The sequence below is a fragment of the Esox lucius genome, chromosome 12 (genome assembly GCF_011004845.1).
Source record: "Esox lucius isolate fEsoLuc1 chromosome 12, fEsoLuc1.pri, whole genome shotgun sequence".
NCBI classification, from domain to species: domain Eukaryota; kingdom Metazoa; phylum Chordata; class Actinopteri; order Esociformes; family Esocidae; genus Esox; species Esox lucius.
The window spans coordinates 25,042,244-25,063,924 of record NC_047580.1 but is presented as its reverse complement, the minus strand read 5'-3'; the positions used below and the strand labels follow the sequence as shown (position 1 = coordinate 25,063,924).

The following is a 21,681-nucleotide window of genomic DNA, read 5'->3' as shown; positions in this document are numbered from 1 at the left end:
TTCTGGAAGATGCATAGGAGACGCATTTTGTTGATGAAGGGGTGCAACCAATTATCCCTATTTGTTTTTCCACATGGGTGTCAGTAAGGCTATTCAAACAATTTTACACACACACACACACACCCCCACACACATTTGTATCCTCATGGGGACCAGAAAATAGAAATAGCATGCTCTTGCCCTAATCTCAACCCTAAACCTAACCCTAACCTTAACCTCAATAAAGTAACATTTATGCCTAAACTTTACCTAGATGTAATGCCTAACCTTAACCCTAAACGTAACTAACAACGCTAGGACCTTAAAGGAACCCCAATTCTAACTCTAAAAAGAATTGTAAATTTGCTCCTAAACTTAAACCCTGAGCCGGAAATTTACTTTTGCCTCATCGGGACCGTGGTTTTCCTGGTTTTACTATACTATATTTGGTCCCCATAAGTATAGTTAGACCTGAAACACACACACACACACTCTCTCTCTCTCTCTCTCTGGACCAGAACCTTCCCCTATCCAGTAATCCTTAAAACCCACCCCAAAACTAACCTTAATCTAATCACAATGAATTTGCCATATCTCAACAAGATGTGTACTATAGATTTACCATGCACCAGAAAAATGGTTTAGCTGTTGGCAAAAAAAATACTATATCCCAGTATCAGTGTAAGATTTTTTGTTAAATTCTGCCAACATCACACTTCTCCTACAGACAATGGATTTGTTAAAACAAACAGAAAACATGATCCTCACTTAAGAGTTTACAGACAGGCTCAGAATGTTGCTGTCTGGTGTCAACAGTAAAGACAGAGGGAGGGAGGGAGGGAATAAATCTGTATGCACACATGCTGATGGGGAAAATGATCGATAGTTGCATATCAGCATATTACTTTTTTTGATGTATAGTTTGACAGTATCGTAATATTATTTTAGGGCGAGTTTGCTGTACTTGGAACAACATTCCAGTATTTTTCCATCATGAGTTGTCCTGAATCCTATTTAGGTTGTCCTTTAAATAAGGAGCAAAATTTAGCACTTAAATTTTTATATTTCATAAAAACATTCCTCATGGCTCACCTGCAGACATAATGGTCAGCAATATCTTTGGAATCGCAACAAAATCATAGTATTGAATCACAATACATTTTGGCACCGAAGTATCAAGATCATTTCATATTCAGGTTTCTGGCAAGTCAACACACACACACAGACACACACACACATACAGACACGCACACACATGCACACACACACAGACAGACACACACACACAGACAGACACCTTTTCATTCACTGAATGGCTTCTTGACACTTCTGTTTTAAGAAAGGCGTGTGGCAGGAAAATGAGACCTCACCCTCTCAGCTAGTGGTGATAGGTATGTAAAAATGGGACTTCTGAAGTCCTCATCTGGCTTGGCAGGTAAGGTCAGTAGTAGAAACTGGAACAGCTGCGGCATTGTGGTGTCATTCAGTGCCCTTTCTGGTTGAGAGCCACTAGAATAAAGGTGTGCTTGTGTTTGCATGACCAGTCAAGGACCAATCCTAGCTCTCATGCTTGGGAGTATGTCAAGTCTGGCCTGTGGCATAATAAGGACTTGTTTACAGATCAAATGGTCGAGTAGCTAAGAGTTAAACCCAATTTGAACATGCGCTTACACGCACACGTCTTTATCCTTGTGGGGACTTGACCCACAAATCCATGTTCCTTATTCCCTAAACTTAACCTAACGTCAATCCTAACCTGAAGATCCTAAATTGTATGCCTAAACATAACCTAGCACAAACACATAACAGTAAACAGTAATGCCTAATTCTAATGTCCCTAAGCTGAAAATGAAATGTTCCCCTAAACCTAACCCCTAAGCTGAAAATGGCATTCTCCCTTGTAGGGACATTTCAAAGAACCTTCTGGATCTATTTTCAGGTGTCATTATATTTGCAGGGCCATCAGGTCCCCACATGTTCACATTGATGTGGATTATACACACAGTTGCACTGTTGAGTATCTGCAGGTGACAGGGAGTTCCCAGGTAAATAAGGTGGGACGAGGCACAAACAGGATACAGGAAATGACACTTTAACGAGAGCCAATCCAAAGCCTGCTCTGAAATAATGGACACAGTGTTACTCTTGTTCCCGAAAGACTGTAGACTAACAAGGTCCAGTTCAGGGTTAGAAACAGACCCCAGTATAATGTCAACATTGTGTATTCATAGTGAGGCTACAGAAGAACAAACTAATGGTATACCTTTAACCCAAATAATAACCACAAAGTATCAGTGAATGTGAAGTATTTCTGTGGTAAGTGGGCTGTTAAAATGTTCTGAGGTATAGTATAAGGTTTGTGGCCTCTGCCTTGGGGCTTGAGTCTTGGTGGCTAAGACCCAGGTCTGCGAGATGACTACATTTTGTGTTTAACCTAAGACATGCACACATCACTGGTATGTAGTCTACCTGGTGAGTCACACCACTTCCTTAACTAAACATTCAATACTTAACAAATAGGAAGCTCTAGGGATTAGGGGACTCCGGTTATTGAAAATACACATACATGGCTTGAAAGGGCTAGATTCCCCCTGTGATATAAACACTAATGAGCCAACTTCGCCGGGCACTGCTGTGCTGAACAAAGACATATGTTGTGGTTGAGCATGTTGGTTTTCTGGGGGAGGAGGCACTGAGAGGGTGTGTTGTTTGTGTTTCAACACTGGCTATTTGTTTGTATTTGTTTGCCGTTAGGTCTGGGTGGCGTGTGTCTGTATTTGTGTGTGTGAGAGACCAGCTGTGTACCGCCTATTCTGTTGCCGTAGCTGTGTTTTATAGGTTTGTTCAGTGCGGGATACAGTACAGCAGAGGGTTGAACATATTGTCCCCATTAATATATTTTATGACATATTCTATTTAATTAAATGACAGTGACTATCACTTCAGCAGATCTTTTGCTCATTGGCATTATCAGATTTTGATAAATAGATTCAACAAATAGAACTTTCTTACTACCAGTTTTTAGTTACAGACTGAAACAGTGAATCTGTATGTCCAGTCACGGATAGAAGGATTTTGGACCAGGGTTAATAAAACTGTAGTCTACCAGCCTGACTGAGCAATGTCCAAAATCACTAAATGCCATCCCTGCATATACCACACGCCTGTGAAATGTACGACACAAAATTCTACAGGACTGACTGAGTAAAATGTTAGTCATAATTTAATTTTAGAAAAATCACCCGACTGCGAGACTTGGCTCTGAATAGGAAGAGTTTGGGTCAGCGTTGTGGAACACGCTCAATTGGTATGACGTGTTGGTCCACCAGACTCAATTCACATTGGAGCAGAAATGTCTCGGAACAACATTGTAATGCATGAGGAAGAAGCAAAGTAACGATGTTGATGATGGAGGCCCTGGTCCGGCACATTCATGAGTAATATATAGTATTAATGAACTTTGACACATTTGGGGGAGTATCCCCCTACTTTCAGGCCTCCCCCTACTTCCACTAGTGTAATGTGGGAGGGGGGTATGCAAATAATGCAGCAGGGTGCCCCCTATTAGGGCCCAACAGTGGCCCTGTTAGCTCACTGTGGACTGTTGTCACCCTGACCGAGGCCACCGCACCCACAAACGGCACCAGGACCACACCAACAGAGCACTTTCTCTTACGTGCTGAAGGACCCTGTGAGCTTTATTTTTTCTTCCATGTAAGCCTCTCATACATGGATTTGGAGTACTAGAAATGATGTTTCTTCTTTAGGTATTGGAGGTTTTCTATTTAGCGAGAAGCTTGCACTGACTTTACAACACATCCTTTTTATATCTGAGGAATCAAGTTCTGTGTTTTCTCCAAAGCCAAGTTGAAACTTGAAATTTGACACAGACATACTTTCTGATCAGCATCTACACTGGATTTGGTTCTGTCTCCAGGCAGCAGTTTTAATACATTTGTCTACCTTTTCTTGAGTGGGGTTAACAATGCACACTGTGGTGGCATTAAACCTCATACTCCACCTGTCAGGCGCTCTTTCGCTAGCTGATGCCAAGTACTACAGACCCTCCCAGTACAACCTCTACAAGGCGGCACCCAGACCTCATCACTATCATGGAAAGCCCACCAGCAGACACAAGTGAGTTACTCATTCTAAACATCAACCTGTTTATTTCGGGCGCTGGGGATTAGCTCAGAGGTTAGCGCTTAAAGTTGGCAGTGATACTCTAATAGTGGGTTTACATTTGTTGATCATTTTTTATGTCCAAGCCAAGAGAGAATCACATTAAGTCTGACATATTTCTGTCATCCTCCTCTCTGACAGAAACCACTGTGCCTATGTGGTTGAGAAGACCATGACCTTCACAATGCAGGATGGTGTAGCGCCCTATGTCAAGGCTGAGTACAACAAGTGTGCCTGGGGTCACAAGTGTCCTACACTCATGTAAGTTCCTCTTCATCTGAACAGGCCCACTAACGCTTCCACAGTCACAGACGTCATTGCTACGTAAAATAATACAAACACTCCTACTTTAGAACGGCTGTAGAATAACATAATGCTGTTGACATAATGAAAAGGTCATGAAAACAGTGGCGTAACATTTCCTCTCGCCCTTCACAGGCGTCAGATTGGCAGTTGCTTGTGCTTATGTTGTTTCTTCCATTAAACCGCAGGTATCGTCTGATGTACAAGCCTGTCTATAAAGTTGCACATAAGACCCTCACTGAGCTGGAATGGCGCTGTTGTCCAGGCTACTCTGGTTATGGATGCTTGGAGGGACCCCCAGCCTACCTCCATCCAATTAAGGCGATGCCTCCATTTAAGGGCAGACCCAATAAAGGAAACCCCTGGAGTAGGACTCTGGGTCACGCCCCCATGAAATCGTACCCAATGCTTACCAAGGGCCCTCCCATGAAGGGACCTCCTCCCATGAAGTCCTACACCATGAAAGCGAAAGGTCCTCTTCCCAGCAAGTCTTACACTTTGCATCCCTTTGGGCCACCAATGACCCACCCCTCCTACCCAGCATCCTCTTTTCAGCCATTTCCCTCTGGGCCACAGCACCAACCTGAACTAGACCACCAAGGTCCAGACCACCACCAACCTGAACTAGACCACCAAGGTCCAGACCACCACCAACCTGAACTAGACCACCAAGGTCCAGACCACCAAGGTCCAGACCACCACCAACCTGAACTAGACCACCAAGGTCCAGACCACCACCAACCTGAACTAGACCACCAAGGTCCAGACCACCAAGGTCCAGACTACCACCAACCTGAACTAGACCACCAACGTCCAGACCACCACCAACCTGAATTAGACCACCAACATCCAGACCACCACCAACCTGAATTAGACCACCAAGGTCCATACCACCACCAACCTGAATTAGACCACCAAGGTCCAGACCACCACCAAGCTGAATTAGACCACCGAAGACCGAATCCCCACCAGTCTGAACTAGACCACCAAGGTCCAGACCACTACCAACCTGAATTAGACCACCAAGTTCCAGACAACCACCAAACTGAATTAGACCACCAAGGTCCAGACCACTACCAACCTGAATTAGACCACCAAGGTCCAGACCACTACCAACCAGAATTAGACCACCAAGGTCCAGACCAACACCAACCAGAATTAGACCACCAAGGTCCAGACAACCACCAACCTGAAGTAGACCACCAAAATCCAATCCGCCAGCAGCTAGAACATGTAGCACCAGATCAGCAGCATCATGGGCTGGCCCACACCGATCACCCTGACCACAGAGACCTGAAGCCTGTTTCTGGGGAAACCTCGCCCCCTGGTGTCACCCAAGAAATGAACGGTGAGACTGGCAGTTTTATACCAATGCATGTTCAGCACTGCAAAACAGACAACAATAATATACCATACAGTGTTAATGCAATTACTACCTGGCTTGATTTACTTTCAGATATGCATCTGGATTGCTTAACTTTTCAGAAATTCCCTTGAAATTTGCCCAAATATTTGCAGACATAGTACAGATACATTATCTCGCTTCCTCATTCTCTCGATTGTCTCGCCCGTACAGCATAGTGATGTATCTACAATATTTCCTCTTTCACTAACCCCTAGTGGTGTAGCTACTGTATTTCCTCTTTCACTAACCCCTAGTGGTGCAGCTACTGTATTTCCTCTTTCACTAACCCCTAGTGGTGCCGCTACTGTATTTCCTCTTTCACTAACCCCTAGTGGTGCAGCTACTGTATTTCCTCTTTCACTAACCCCTAGTGGTGCAGCTACTCTATTTCCTCTTTCACTAACCCCTAGTGGTGTAGCTACTGTATTTCCTCTTTCACTAACCCCTAGTGGTGCAGCTACTTTATTTCCTCTTTCACTAACCCCTAGTGCTGTATCTAAATGTATTCTCCCCTACGTAGGCCAGCCTCTGGACACAGTGGGAACTGAGACTACGGAGCGCCTAGACCGGATGGAAGAGGATGTGCGGCGGCTGTCCTTGGGTCTGGAGACTCTGAGGGGGACGGTGAACGGACTTGAGGATGGCCTGCGTGCGTCACTACGGGAGGACGCCAACCGAATGCTCTCCACCCTGCTGTCCACACCACCAGGCCCTATCCCTGCCGCGGCATCACCCGTCCACTCCACTGTGGGCTTTGCAAATATCCCCGGAGGGGATCCGGATTCAGAGGGGCTTGATGGGAGACAGGCTTTCCAAGGGCTTGGTGAGCTGACAGGTAGGGTGGAGGAGCTCCGGGCAGAGCTACTGACCAAGGTGGCTGAGCTGGAGGAGCTAAGAAGCACAGTTGTCAGACATGATGGAGCCCTCAAGAAGATGTCAGACAGTTCGGCAAGCCGGACAGGGACCTCAGTGGGACACATTCAGAAGGAAATGGAGGACCTGATGGACGCCAAGCTGGGCGGGGCCCGGGCGGAGATCCTGGGTGGGTTGGAGAAGCGCGTGGAGACTGCCGAGAGGCGCTGTGAGGAGAGTGCTGGGGAGGTGAAGCGGCAGTGCCAATGGGAGCAGCGGGAGAGGCAGGAGCAGATGGAGCAGGCACTGGAGGGCAGCACAACAGGACTCAAGAGGGAGCTGGGGAACTTGCAGGCTCAGATACAGGGACATCACCTCACAGAGGAATGTTGTGGTGGTGTCAGTGGCCTTACTGAGCGAGTGCATCTGCTGGAGCAGTCTCTGACAGGCCTCAACCAGTCCCAGGGGCAACTGAGGGTGGAGCTGGGAGGGCACAGGGACCATGTAGAGGGCATGTTAGAGGGCCGACTGGGATATGTTGAGGCCAAGCTCAACCTGTCTGAGAGTGGCAAGGTTAGGCCCAACAGCAGTGAGAGTGGAGACGCCCAGGGCAGCAACGCAGACGGAGGGGTGAGGGCAGGCAGCCTGGAGGCCCGTCTGGAGGGGAAGCTGAAGGTTCTGGAGGGGCGTCTGCTGACCATGGTGGAGGAGCTGGGGAACGCTACGGCGCCCGCTCTCCTGGAGGGACACACTGTGCCTACATTGGAGACAGAGCTGGAGACGCTCAGGAGGAGGCTGGAGCAGGACGTGGACAGGATGCAGAAACAGTTGAGCAGTCTTGAACTCCTCTGCACCTCCTCCTCGCAGCCAATCCTCCAGGGAGACGAAGTTCCTTTGAACAGCCGTGTGGCAGAGTGGACGGCAGGAGGGGAGGAGGTGAAGGGTCTCCTGGGCATGCACGCTGACCGCCTGAACAGCATAAATGTCACCCTGCAGAGCCTCTTGACCAGAACGGAAGACCACCCTGAGGGAGAGGATCGGAGCTCGTTGAAGGGTGAAATCACGCTGCTGAAGCTCCACATCCGTTCGGTGAATCACACCCTAAAGGGCCTGAGGGATTCCGTGTGGTCAGTGGCCCAGGATGTGGGGCATGCCAACAGCACCTGGCAGGAGAGAGAAGAGCGCCTGGCACAGCAGGTAAAGGGGGTGGTGCAGCTGGTGAGTCGCCAAGCCTTCATGTTGGGGGCAGGAGAGAGGAGGCTGACCCGGCTTAAGTCGGAGCTCCAGGAGCTGAGGCGGCGGCTGGCCGGGGAAGTGCAGGGCTGCCGTTCCACCGCTCTAGGAGTCCAGAGGGAAGTGGTGGAAGTGGGGGGACGTGTGACCAGTGTAGAGGGTCAGTGTAAGGGCCTGAGTCACCTAGCCGAGGATCTGGAGAGGATCAGGGCAGAGCTGGAGAGGCAGTCAGATGGTTACTTGTCCCAGGTCAACAGCACCCTCACTAATCACACTCACCAGCTGTCTGAGCTAAGACAGGAACTTAGGAACTGTACATCCAAAGCAGAGCCCACTCAGCAGAGCCTTTACCTCCTAGAGCCAGAACAGTTAAGAGGGGACCAGTAACCTTTCATGTCACCTATTACTGTGAGAGGGAGGTGGTGTTCTGTACTGAGTGATAATGGACTACTATCTTGAGCCCCAGGGACAAGGGTTGGCGGGAGAGCTTGCGACGGTTGAAACAAAACTGGCAATGTTTCAACCCCACGGCACTCCAATGAATTCCAGTGTTAAATTTCATTTGGCAAAATGTTTACAATTTTAATATGGATTATTCTAGATGTGTATGAGTAGGCCTATGAGTTTGCAGGTATCCAAGATACTAGGTTTGTATTTTGTGTGATTGTCTTTTGTATTTTCCATTTTGCATAAAACAGTTTTTTATGATCTGCATTCAAGTAATGTTTGTATAATAAAGAGGTTGTCACCAAGCTGAAATATATATTTCTTATATTTAACTGTAAATTCTGTATGTGCATTACTCCGGTACCTTAGTGGAATACAACAAATTACAGGTTTGACTTAAATTTCTGACTTACCCACTGAATGGCTGAAAAATTTATGTATACCATTTGGTTAGCTTAGCACAATTGCATTACACATGCCGCCACCTACTCTGTGGGATGGCAACAAGTCAATCAACACCCCCATTTATAAACAACTTTAGGTACTGTTCTTTCTTCCCTCAATAATTGGTCTGGTTTTGTCAGCCTTTGGTTAGTTCACAGCCATGACTAAGAATGCTGACACAGCTGGAAGTTATTTTAAGCTATTGTTTATCTTATGAAAGCAAGTAGCAAGCTTGCCCAAGAAAGTTTTGAGGGACATCAAGAGACTACAATCGTTTGTTAAATATAGTTCACACTTCCCTGATTTTTTAGAGGATCCAGCTAATCTGGCTAAGACCTCCAGCCATTGCACTAAGCTAACCAAATGCTGCCCGCAACACAATAAAGAACCCCTCTAAATCTGCTTGAAAATGAATAGCAAAACTTGAGAATTGGCAAGACATGATCCCTGATATCTTGATAACGTTAGAAGGATTTTGAAAAGAATAATGGGCAAATATTGCACAATTCAGGTAAAAGCCTAAGAGAGAATACCTTCATTGATTTAATCCAGAACCAAATCTCTAAATCTGAAATATTTGGCTCCTACAGCCACCAGAGGGCAACAGAGCTGCATTTGATTCCTCTATCACACAGATTGAATAAAATACAGAGTATGGACGAAGGTTGCCTTTGATGTTATGAATATGGTCTACATCCTTATGTGAAAGCCAACCAAGGAGGTATGATGATAATTGGAGTTGTGACCTTGTACTTTTACAGTGACTATATATGATTTAGCCAATATATTTAATGTGTCAATTAGTACCCACATTCATTGGTTCCATGTATCTTGGTAAAAGCACAGTTCTTGCAATCCCAAGGTTGTGGGTTTGATTCCCACAGGGGGCAGTATTAAAAATACATCTGGCACACACACTACTGTTAGTTGGTCTATACAAGGGCCTCTGCTAAATGTTTTAAATTGAAAGTACTTATTCTTTGCTCAGCATATTTTATCCTTCTCCTCAACACTTTTTGTGGATTGTGACTGAAAAGACCTCAATTTGTGGGTCACGAAACAACAGTCTGGTAGCCCCTGGTCAAACATCCCACCCAACGGGATCTTCAACCTGATGAAAAATTCAAGGAACAAGCGCCAAGGTCCTCGCAAAAATGGAGGGTGCACAAAGCATTAAAACCAGTGCTGCTGAAACATGACACAGCCATCTTTTAAATGTGTATTTTTATACAAAAAACATCTAGCCTCTAGTTCAGTGAGCTGTCTTGTACACCCCAGGACAACAACGCACATGTTGCAGGACATTTTGATTTAATATAACCTATATAACTAGAAGCCTTATTTGCAGTACATCAAGACTCAAGTTGTTCTGTGCTGCAGGGCCTCTAATCAAGCATTAGCAGCATGAAACCCAAAATAGACCAACTCCTCTGAGACCAACACCCTGGGTGATGAAGGCAGGGTGCTCAGCTAAACCCGGTGTCCTCACCTCACAGAAATGGAGGACTGATGAGTCAGCGCAACACAGTTACACGATGCCACTCACGCGTTCTTCTACCGGAGACACACAGAAGAACAGAAAAAAACTGTATCTAAAGCTTTAGGCGATTACAATAACACCTGAATATTCAACACTGACAGTCACATTCTACTTAGGACACAGTCTTTTAAAGACCATGCAGCAAGTTCAGGAGTGAGAACTGTTCTCAGACATACTGTTATAACACACTTTCACCCATAAAAGGAGACATTTAAGTAAGCCTGACATTTTTCATGACATAACTAATTTCATCTAGTCATACTTCTACTAAAATCACAATATGTGACCTAGAATTTGACACATTTGAAAGTAATGTCAGAGTAACCTTATATATTTTTATTAAATTGTTATGTTTAACAGAATTTGGGAATGAAAGAAAAGCTGCAATGTCTAATCCAGAGACATGTAGCAGCTATACAGTGCCTGATGAAAGTCTAAATACTGTGAGGTAAAAATTATTTGATCCCCTGATGATTTTGTATGTTTGCCCACTGACAAAGAAATTATCAGTCTATAATTTTAAAGATTTTATTTGAACAAGGATAGACAATAAAAAAAAATATCCAGAATAACGCATGTCAAAAATGTTATAAATTGATTTGCATTTTAATGAGTGAAATAAGTATTGGATCCCTTCTCAATCAGAAAGATTTCTGGCTATCAGGTGTCTTTTTAACGAGCTGAGATTAGGAGCACACTCTTAAAGGGAGTGCTCCTAATCTCAGTTTGTTACCTGTATAAAAAACACCTGTCCACAGAAGCAATCAATCAATCAGATTCCAAACTCTCCACCATGGCAAAGACCAAAGAGCTGTTCAAGGATGTCAGGGACAAGATTGTAGACCTACACAAGGCTGGAATGGGCTACAAGACCATCGCCAAGCAACAGTTGGTGTGATTATTCACAAGTGGAAGAAACACAAAAGAACTGTCATCTCCCTCGGTCTGGGGCTCCATGCAAGATCTCACCTCGTGGAGTTGAAATGATCATGAGAACGGTCAGCCCAGAACTACACGGGAGGATCTTGTCAATGATCTCAAGGCAGCTGGGACCATAGTCACCAAGAAAACAATTGGTAACACACTACACCATGAAGGACTGAAATCCTGCAGCGCCCGCAAGGTCCCCCTGCTCAAGAAAGCACATGTACAGTCCTGTCTGAAGTTTGCCATTGAACATCTGAATGATTCAGAGGAGAACTGCGTGAAAGTGTTGTGGTCAGATGAGACCAAAATCGAGCTCTTTGGCATCAACTCAACTCGCAATGTTTAGAGGAGGAGGAATGCTGACCCCAAGAACATCATCCCCACCGTCAAACATGGAGGTGGAAACATTATGCTTTGGGGGTGTTTTTCTGCTAAAGGGACAGGACAACTTCACCGCACCAAAGGGACAATGGACAGGGCCATGTACCATCAAATCTTGGGTGAGAACCTCCTTCCCTCAGCCAGGGCATTGAAAATGGGTCATGGATGGGTATTCCAGCATGACAATGACCCAAAACACACAGCCAAGGTAATAAAGGAGTGGCTCAAGAAGAAGGACATTAAGTTCCTGGAGTGGCCTAGCCAGTCTCCAGACCTTAATCCCATAGAAAATCAACAGGTGATCAAATAATTTTTTCCCTCACTGTACATCTTAATGTGTTCACATATGCTTCTCTAAATTCATATGTAGTATTTAATAAATGTTACTGTATGAACAGTTAAAATTGTTCTACACAACCTGCTCCATGTTAAAAGTTAACCATAACATAGAAACATATATACAGAAAATAGATACATTTCCACTATTGAGTTAATTTCTGAAATAATCTTTGGCAGCAATAACAACTGTAAATCATTTTAAATAAGATTCTACCAATTTTGCCCTTAGGACATCCATTGTCATAAGAGCAACATTGATAAAAATCTTTAAATAATTTAAATAATTCTGTAATAATTGCTCAAGGTAAGTACATCGGATTGCAAACCACTGATGGACAGCAAACTGTGGATGATTTTTAAGTCAGGGCTGCGTCAGGAATATTCAGGGAAAGAGAGCCCATTCCAGCATCTGGGTAATTGGTTCAGAAATCCAGAAGACTGAGGAAATACTTTCCCTTACTCCACATCTGGGTTTTGTTACTTTCATAAATATTTTGATCCTGACCTAATCTTCAAGCATACCTGAGATATGGCTGCCACAAAAACGTGATACCAAGCTCATTAGAATGTATCATTGACCAAGTTATGTTATTATGGCAGCTTGACTGTTCTTTGTGGCTCTCTGATGGTTCCCTGACAGCAGCTCACAGAGAAAAGAGCCTAAAGCTCTGAAGTGGTTTACACAGCCGTCAATATGGGACCTGAAGCTCCATGCAGTTCTACTTCATCAGGGTCCAAATCAGTCTTGAGGTGGAATGATAACTAGGGATGACATACTGGCATTGAGAATGTTTTTTGGGCCAGGATGGTCTTTATTTCCAGATGGCAAGTGTAATAATTTTGAGGCGCTCCATGACTCATGTCATCAAACACATCCCTGGGAAACGATATTCTGGTATCTATTTAACATTCCTGCTCTTAGCAATTCACAGTGTGTCTTCTTTCCTACTTCAAGCCCTTCAGCCTGGAGTTCAAGCAAGGACATACATTGTAAAATGTAAAACTCAGTTTGTACACATTTTTGTATACATGAAACGAGCAGCAGAAAGAAACAATGCTGCGTAGTATATTGGGGGGGTAATGGATTTTCAATCTTTTTCAGGGGGATCACAATGACCTGTCTGTAATATTGGGGTGGGTCATGTCCCCACATCCCCCCTTAATTCTAAACCCCTGCTGACAGGGACAACCCCCCCATGGTGACTTCTATCCTGGGCTCATGGTGTTAGTGAAAGAAAAACAAGCAAAAAGGCTTTTCATGTTGGTTTTTACTGTTTGGCAATGCGTTTGATTGACACATCTGTCATCCCGAATTCAGTTGTATTTGAGTTAAAAGTCACTGACATGAGAGACAGTAGTTTTCAACAATTTTGTGTGGTATTTAAAACCTTCCGTTTCAGATATATTCAAATGGTTATGTCAAATACATAAGAGCCATTTACTGTTTGCTGAATGTCAGAATCTGTTTGGTGGTGGCATTTTGTGGTGCTTAAAACCAAAACGTATGTAAGGGTGGAAACGGACAGATGACAGAACAGAGAGAGAAGAGTGAGAGGAGAGTGGGAAAATTAGGAAGAGAGTGCATAGGCAGAAAAAATAAATAGTGGGAGGGAAAGTCAGTGAAACAGCGAGGGAGAGAGAGAGAGAGGTAGGGGGTTACTGGTACTTGGATTGGTCCGTGACACTCAGCCTCCCTGTCAGTGATATGCTTTACTTATCTCTCGGTTTCTCTGGTTTGATTGGCTGGATTGTCATCACACTGGGCTTTTCCTCCAGCCTGCACTACCAAGATCCACATCCGCATTTCCCAGGAAATTTGTGCAGACAAATGTGTGTCTGTGTGTGACTGAGTCTGTGTTTGATGCATTCCTGGCTGGAAGCTGGTGTCATTTGTGTGTCATACTACAGTTGGACTTCTGCAGTGTTAGTGAGCACTGTGTAAGCTAGGCCCAGTGGGCACTGGGTTTTCTGTGCTCCTCTTCACCTGGCATCCATGAGGACACGACTCACCTCGCCTCCCTGGAAGGTAGGTACCATTGACATGAGATGTGGGCATGCATTGTGTTCGACTGGGTGCATGGAATTTCCAGTCTGCGGTCAATTCAGTGTTGGGAGTTGGAGAATTACAGGGCTGATTCATTGGATCAGGGTTGTTGATGCCGCCATGTTTCCTTACAAGTTTTAGCTGATGTTATTAAAGCTGGGAAGCAAAACAGCGGCAGATCATACCTATCACTTAGTTATCACCTTTTGGATTTGTAGAGAAATTTGCTGTTTGCAAAGAAATATGTTTCATAACATGGGCGATTGTTAATAGGACAGAAAAAAGAAACCGAAGGGCACATTGATGAAACCTATCACATCCATACAGGCTTTTTATATGTACACCAGAGTTCTAACATAAAACAAACAGCACAGCTGATGCATCCAGGGCAATCAGGTAATACCTCCAGGTAATACTTTTTTTAATAATTATAAAATGCCTAACTCAACTTAACTCATCTGTAATATTATATCTACTAATAGAAATACATTTCCAGCAGTGTCAAGGCACAGAGTACACAGCCACAGCTGGCCTTAACTCCATCATTCATCTTGAAACCAAAAATCTCTCCAGGTGAACTAGGTAGTGGTTTTGAAGACTGTTGCCGATGGCTCAGAATAAAGAATAAAACGGTTGACCTTCTTCAAACTGATGTGAATGGAGTTTCGCAACCCTAGTGTAAAACATCAAAACTGAGTTGTCATCAGAACATTGTGGAAAAGCAGCTTTACCGCGGGGACATTTAGACGTCAGCTCTGGGTGGGTTGAGCAGGCGATTACAAGGACAACACATACACACTTGAACACTCCTCCATGACCTCAAGGAATCTATTGAGGCCCACAGGGGATGTGATACAATATGTCACTTGGAATGCATCAAGGTGTTCTCAACATATTTGCGTCGCCAATGGTTCAAAAAACAATATGTACATATTAAACACTTCATAAGCATCTACTCTATGGGCTACGTCGGTTTTGCACTCAGTTATCATAATTGGCTTTAGCCTCCTACATAAAAAGTAGCCATGCTACTGCATGGGAAAACACACGGAATGAGAGAAATCCAAGCAGTTAGTAGAATATCATTACCATTGGAAATGTTTCATAACAATAGTTAGCCTGGACGGAGACCCTGTTTGAAGGTCTTGGCAAGGTTATTGCCGTGCCTGCTCTGCAAACATAGCCACGTCAGGGCTCACACACTCATTCAAGCAGTGAATGCCTCACAAGCATCTGACACTACTGAACCGCCGACCATGATTTAACAGCCACTGATCCCACTAGATCTCAGAACAGTCACACCGCATTTGAGTGACATTCACAGTTCGAGTGGACCTCTACGCCGCCGGCTGAATCAATTTAACGGAGGTGGAACACCGAACATTTGAACATCTGGAAATAAAATAACTCCAGTGTGAAGGGTCAAATGTAAGGCAGATCACGGTGGCTGGGACCCTTCAGGGTTTGGTGTCTATGTCATTACTAGTGGTGTTCTAATAGTTCGAGATGAGAGGAAGACAGATGCAAAGGGAGACACAGTAAATCATTGATTTCCAATATGTTTGCAGGCCAACCTACTAGATTTGGTTTAGACATCTGAACTGAGTCTTGTCACAGTCACAAATGGTCGCCTGATCCCAATATAGTTTAGACCAGAGTCCGGGAGTGCCAGACATGGGGAAAAGGGTACCAGTTGGGACGCAGCTACTCAACTGAACTCAAAAAGACACACACCTACACCAGCCACAGAATACCAACACACCACAGTTGAGTTAGTCAACCAGTTCAGGTTTCAGAATGTGATGACACACACATCTCCACAAGCTCTTGGCATGTTAACACTTGGCATGTAAAGCACTTTAATGGGTAATCCAAAAAGCTTCCCAGTGGGGAGTACATAAACAGAAAAATCATGAATGCGTAGATAATATAGGGAATATATTGCTATCCTATCCTTACTCCATTGGTGATAAGATATACCCAGGAATAATAAGCACACGCTGTAGCCTACATAAACTCAAAACCATATTGGCGGATGCTTGAAGGCACGATTGCCTAGATAGATTGTAGCCTCTGAAAAATAATCACAAGCGGTGCCCCTGGCTTTCATTTTTTATTATGTCTGCGTCATAAACACTCAATTACTCAGAAGTAACCATACTAGGGTGTTTGAACAGGCTCTGTTCAGCACCTCTACATGGGCCATTGTATATCTACAGATCCTGACACTACAATATTCAAAATGTTTAGGGGGTAGATCACGCTCATCAGCCAATTATATCGTGCACACCTGTCACTTTAACATTGCACTACGGTTGTACAGTTGTATAGTTATTATTATTGATGCGTGTTTTTGTATAGTGTTATTATTGATTGTTTAGTGTTCTTATTTTTATATTATAATTACTGTTACTTTTTTTACTTTTAACTGCACTGTAGGAAAACCAAGCATTTCATTGCCATAACTTGTTATTGCAAATGACAAATAAACCTTTTGAACCTTTGAACCTACATCATTCAAGTCATATAGCTTAGCTTTTCTTGCATGATTTTCTTTTTTTCTCATGTTCAATTTCTGCAATTAAATCTCACCACCTGTATCCTATTTTAGAATATTGTTTTAGTTTAGAAATGTTCTACCACAGAGTTTCACATGGCTATAATTGGCTACAATTAACACTAGAAAACTAAACGTAATTGCATCACTGAACTGTGCTACTGTACTTTGACTAACGGTTACAGTGCCTTCTATATCCCTACTGTCCAGATGGGAAATGCTTCAGAGACAGCGCTGTTTGTCTCCACAGTCTCAAAGGAGCTTGACATTCTCATGGGCACTCTCTACAGCATATTTTGTAAGTTTAAACTCAAGTTCATTACTTACACTGAGCAAATAACTTCATATCGGTAGAGGATTTAGATTTATATTCCCATAACTCCAAACTAGCCAACCATAAACGTGTAGAAGAGAAGCGTGTGGCCCTCACCCTCTATTAAAACAAACCACTGACACCACATAGACTGAGGCTAAATCAGCACTCAAACCCCAAACTCCTTTGGGGGATTTCAACAAAGAAAGGAATCTATGACTAGAGAAGAATCCCACTTTAAGATGCATTCTGTGATTTTTGACAACCGGATGTAAAGTGGTACTGTTGAGCAAAATGGTCCCCAGAAATTGTGTCTTCAAAACCAGTTACTTTCAAACTTGGCGTTTCATGGCTAACTGAGATATGTTAGTAAGTGATTGTACTTATTGTCATGAGCTGCTTGCAGTTGAACTACTTGCTATTAGCAAAAATGGGCTTGGGCAGGTTGGTTTACAGACAGGGTTATAAAGTAAGATTGACGTTTGGGCAGGTTTTTCGTCCGCAGGTGTTTTTGAGGTATACAGTCAATGAAATCAGGCAACCCTGGTTAGAAGTTTAGCTTCAGATGCAATTATCCAGAAAGTTCTATCATAGTTAAGAAAAGGACAAAACAGCATGTGCCACTAGACAGAAATTATATATTCACAGCCTGTGCAAGAGGACAACTTTCTTATGGCTACTGAAAAGAACGCTGTCAGCTCAAAAAGGGTTGCAGTTTTCATGTTAAAACTGACAGCACTGTAAAGTATAGAGTTTATAGATATTGTTATCCATGTTGGCACTAACAATGTAGGATGTAACAGTCAGAGGTTATAAAGCGAAGCATAGCTTCAGAGTGCAACATACCAAGGAAGACGTCGCATTGCGGTATTGTCTCAGGCCCCCTAAAATTCTGCCCATACTAGGAAATGTTTCTAGATAACTGTCATTCTTTCCAGCACTCACCCCTAAGAGCGAAGCCTGACCTGCTGAAGAGTGACGAACTCCATCCTAGCTAGAGTAGTGATCTTTTATCAAGGAACACAAACAGCAGTCAGACTCTATAGCCTTACCCTGAGATAAAGTGAAGGTTAGGCAGCTGGTTGTTAGTCAACCTGCTAACTAATCGGAGCCTGTCACCAGCATAGTTAGCCTCCACAGAAACCTTGACTCTGTTCCTCAATGAGTTCCCAGAATTGTTATCAGACCTATTCATGGCAGTTAATATTCTAATTTTTTGGCAACTTCATTATATACATAGATAGGTCAAATTAGCCTATCCAAACGAACTTTGGAGTCATAATTCACTCATGCAGTCTGAGAAATTGAGTTTCTACCAAGACAAATGTCTGAATGATGCTTCATTACTGAAATTACAGAAACAAGCGGTCATGCTAAAAAATTAAATATGCCTTTAGTGTCCCCAAAGCAGGTGTGGACTTTAAACCACACCCAAATCAACTTGTTTTTTCCAGTGACAGTTGCAGCAGAAGCCAGATCTTTTGTCAATGACTCAGTCAGCCCGTAGGCAAAAGCACACTGCCTGGAGATCAGCTGGATGGTGACTGGGTCCCTGACAGCCAGCTTGGGAAACTAGTGCAGACCCCTGGGATATTATTTCACTTACAGTAAATCACTGCCTATGAAAACAACAATTGAGAATTATCATCAGGACCAAATCATAATTCCCTAGCTACATGTTAAGTCCATTAATGGACCTGATTAGATACCTATAACCCAGATTGTACACATTCATGACTTTTTTCCTTTTCATCATATTGCACTTTCTTTTTTAGGTGTTTTGTCTCTCCTGGGGAATGGCATCTTGCTGCTTGTGGCATTTTGCCATCGCTCATTCTTGAAGCCAGCCGAGTTCTTCATCATTAACCTGTCAATAAGCGACCTTGGAATGACCCTGTCTTTATTTCCTCTGGCTATTCCCTCTGCATTTGCTCACAAGTATGTGACAATTTCTAGCACCTCATATTCATGGAATAAGGACAATAGACTAGAGACTCTGCAACTATTATTCTGCGTTGCAAGGATATGGCAGCAATATATTACATGGACAGAATATTTAAGGGAACATTCATCCGCCTAACAACTCTCTCTCTCAACATTGTGTAGGTGGCTGTTTGATGAGATCACTTGCCGGGTCTACGCTATGTGTGGTGTTCTGTTTGGTCTGTGCAGCCTAACAAGCCTTACAGCTCTGTCCTCTGTCTGTTGCCTTAAAGTCAGCCTCCCTAACTATGGTGAGTTAGCGGTCAACTGAATGTCAATCAACCTCACTTTTTCTGTGCGTTCATCCAAGATAATGAAATAGTTTGTAAATCTCCTCAAACACCATCATGGGAGCAGTGGTTAAGAGTAACAAAAGGTAGAACTAACAATGAAAGGCTTATATACATAAGATTGGCTAGTTATTTTCCTTTTTCAATTGTACCTGGATTGGGTATATTGGACCTGCTTTTGCAGAACTTGTCTTCAATGAATACAGGTTTCACTGCAATCTTGTTTGTTCACAGAACATTAAATTAAACGTTTTACGGGCAATTAGTAACTACTACTGCACACAATCGTAAATGGCTTCATCAGTGGTCAATCGGGTAAAATATAAGAACAGGCAACTGTCACTTTACTGTTTTTATAACATGGACATTCAGTTATGCAGAGAAGAGGTTATTTTACTTTTCTGGCTGCGAAAAAAATCTCAGAAATATATCGTAGTCAACCTCCACACAAAAAGATCTGGTCCAGACACATTTCACTGCAATAACAGCTCTAAGTCTTTTCGAAAGAATTACACCTTTGCACAGAGTCAGGTTGAATTTGGACCTATTCTTCTTGGCAGATTTGTTTCAGGTTGTTTAGACTCCAATTTGCACTCCGGATATTAATAACACTTTGTCAATATGCCATTTTCTCTCCCTCTTTTCCCATTTGTCCTTCACCCATACCCAGGTAACAGGTTCTCTCCATCCCATGCCTGCGTCCTGCTAGTGGCTGTGTGGTTTTATGCAGCAGTGTTTGCCATCGGCCCCCTAGCACAGTGGGGACGCTACAGAGTCGAGCCTTATGGCACCGCCTGCTGTATTGACTGGCACGCACCCAACCACAAACTCTCTGCTCTGTCCTACATCATATGCCTGTTCCTGTTCTGCTACATCCTGCCCTGCACCGTCATCTTCCTGTCATACACCTTCATCCTGCTGACTTTGCACAGCTCTCGCCGGGCCATGCAGCAACACACGTCGCCCCAGACCAACACCACCGACGCACACAGCCTCATTGTTAAGGTCAGGGAAGCTTGAGTCGGCAGTCCACATTGCGACAGCCCAGGAATTGTGCATGTTTGTGACTGGACTTGTGCGCACACATTCACGTATTGGCGTATGCTGCACAAAAGCAGCTTTTTAAGTAACTCGTTCGTAGGCATTTATATGATTTTCTGTGTGGTTGTCTCAACAGCTGTCAGTGGCAGTGTGCTTGGGATTCCTCGGTGCATGGAGCCCTTACGCCATAGTGGCCATGTGGGCGGCCTTCAGCGATGCCAGCCTGGTGCCTCCAACTGCATTTGCCCTGGCAGCCATCTTGGCCAAATCCTCCATCATCTACAACCCTACGGTCTACCTGCTATGCAAACCCAACTTCCGCAAGTACTTGTGCAGAGACACGTCCATGTTCTGCAGTAGGATCTGCAGGGGCAGCACTCAGCCTGAACAGAAAGATCTGATTGGATCTACGTCCCAGAGAAACAAGGACACGAGGGTCTCGACTTGCGTCTCAAATGGACAGCCAGAGAGCCACAGGGTGGGTCTAAACTGTGTGGAGGATCAAGCACACTGCCACACAGGAACCAAGTCCCAGGGATACGAACATCCTACACCTACAGCAAGGTGACTGTCACTCAACTCTCAGCCAAACGTCTCTAGTTGTGCATCAAATCGGCATCCTACCGGGGGGGGTATTGGAAAGGATGGAAAAGAATAAATTAGTAAGAAGAAAAATAGCAGAGGCTTAGTTTATCATATATTTTGATCAGAATTAGCCTTTTCAACATAACAGTACAATACATCCTACCTGTGTAGATACAGTCCCCAGCCTGTGCCATCCCACCCACATTACACAGCAGGTTTGTCTTTGTCAGCGCCTTCATTTCTGACACACATTACTCAACAACAACAGAAGAGCTTTCAGCTTCCTCTGATCTGACCAAAATTCCAGAAAAAGGGCCAAAGCTTCATGGTTGGATACTTTATAAGAAAACAGTATTTGACATTTTGACGTAACAAAACAGCTTTATCACTCATTACCACAGAAGACCAGGGAATATTGCAACAATACACTGAATCAAGTTGAGTCCAATGCCTTTCATGTTGGACAATGCAAACAAAATAGAACATTACAGTTTTCAAGTGTGGAAATATTTCAATATATTTATAAAAACAGAATTGCATTAGTGGATCGATCAATGAGACTCACATAGCAAGACAATATGAACCTTTTACAGCTAATCATGAACATGTTTTAATACTGTGGCAGTGTAAAAGATGGTTAAAGATTTACTGAAATGTTTCCAATGCTTTGCAGTAATGTATCCCTGTTTTTTCCTGCAGAACATTGTTTTGTTGCACTGTATATCTTGATGTATATATGTAGTAAGTGAGGATGTATTATCATTTTGTTGTGCTAAGGTGCCCCAGATGTGACAAAAATATTGTTGCCTCCCATAACATCACCCCAGGTTGTTGCT

General features: G+C 43.7%; 2 protein-coding genes across 2 annotated transcripts; both read left to right on the top strand.

Annotated features, from left to right (window-relative positions):
* The first annotated feature begins 3,596 nt into the window (after positions 1 to 3,596).
* emilin3a (elastin microfibril interfacer 3a) lies at positions 3,597 to 8,687 on the top strand. The gene is made up of 4 exons (XM_013136337.4): positions 3,597 to 4,116; positions 4,303 to 4,422; positions 4,653 to 5,812; positions 6,390 to 8,687. Exons 1-4 carry the CDS (start codon positions 3,965 to 3,967, stop codon positions 8,339 to 8,341), a joined length of 3,384 nt encoding a protein of 1,127 aa, XP_012991791.2. The 5' UTR covers positions 3,597 to 3,964; the 3' UTR covers positions 8,342 to 8,687.
* A 5,191-nt stretch (positions 8,688 to 13,878) lies between these two features.
* Positions 13,879 to 21,679, top strand: LOC105022353 (opsin-5). The gene is made up of 6 exons (XM_010890656.4): positions 13,879 to 14,058; positions 16,844 to 16,931; positions 18,722 to 18,884; positions 19,053 to 19,180; positions 19,890 to 20,224; positions 20,397 to 21,679. Exons 1-6 carry the CDS (start codon positions 14,026 to 14,028, stop codon positions 20,826 to 20,828), a joined length of 1,179 nt encoding a protein of 392 aa, XP_010888958.4. The 5' UTR covers positions 13,879 to 14,025; the 3' UTR covers positions 20,829 to 21,679.
* Positions 21,680 to 21,681: the final 2 nt, after the last annotated feature.

Excerpts from the sequence above, each read along its gene's own strand:
- emilin3a (XM_013136337.4), top strand. The coding sequence starts at position 3,965 with ATGCACACTGTGGTGGCATTAAACCTCATACTCCACCTGTCAGGCGCT. Across the intron at positions 4,117-4,302 it reads AAGCCCACCAGCAGACACAA|AAACCACTGTGCCTATGTGG; the intron begins GTGAGTTACTCA and ends CCTCTCTGACAG. Across the intron at positions 5,813-6,389 it reads TGTCACCCAAGAAATGAACG|GCCAGCCTCTGGACACAGTG; the intron begins GTGAGACTGGCA and ends TCCCCTACGTAG.
- LOC105022353 (XM_010890656.4), top strand. The coding sequence starts at position 14,026 with ATGAGGACACGACTCACCTCGCCTCCCTGGAAG. Across the intron at positions 16,932-18,721 it reads CACTCTCTACAGCATATTTT|GTGTTTTGTCTCTCCTGGGG; the intron begins GTAAGTTTAAAC and ends TTTCTTTTTTAG. Across the intron at positions 20,225-20,396 it reads CACACAGCCTCATTGTTAAG|CTGTCAGTGGCAGTGTGCTT; the intron begins GTCAGGGAAGCT and ends TTGTCTCAACAG.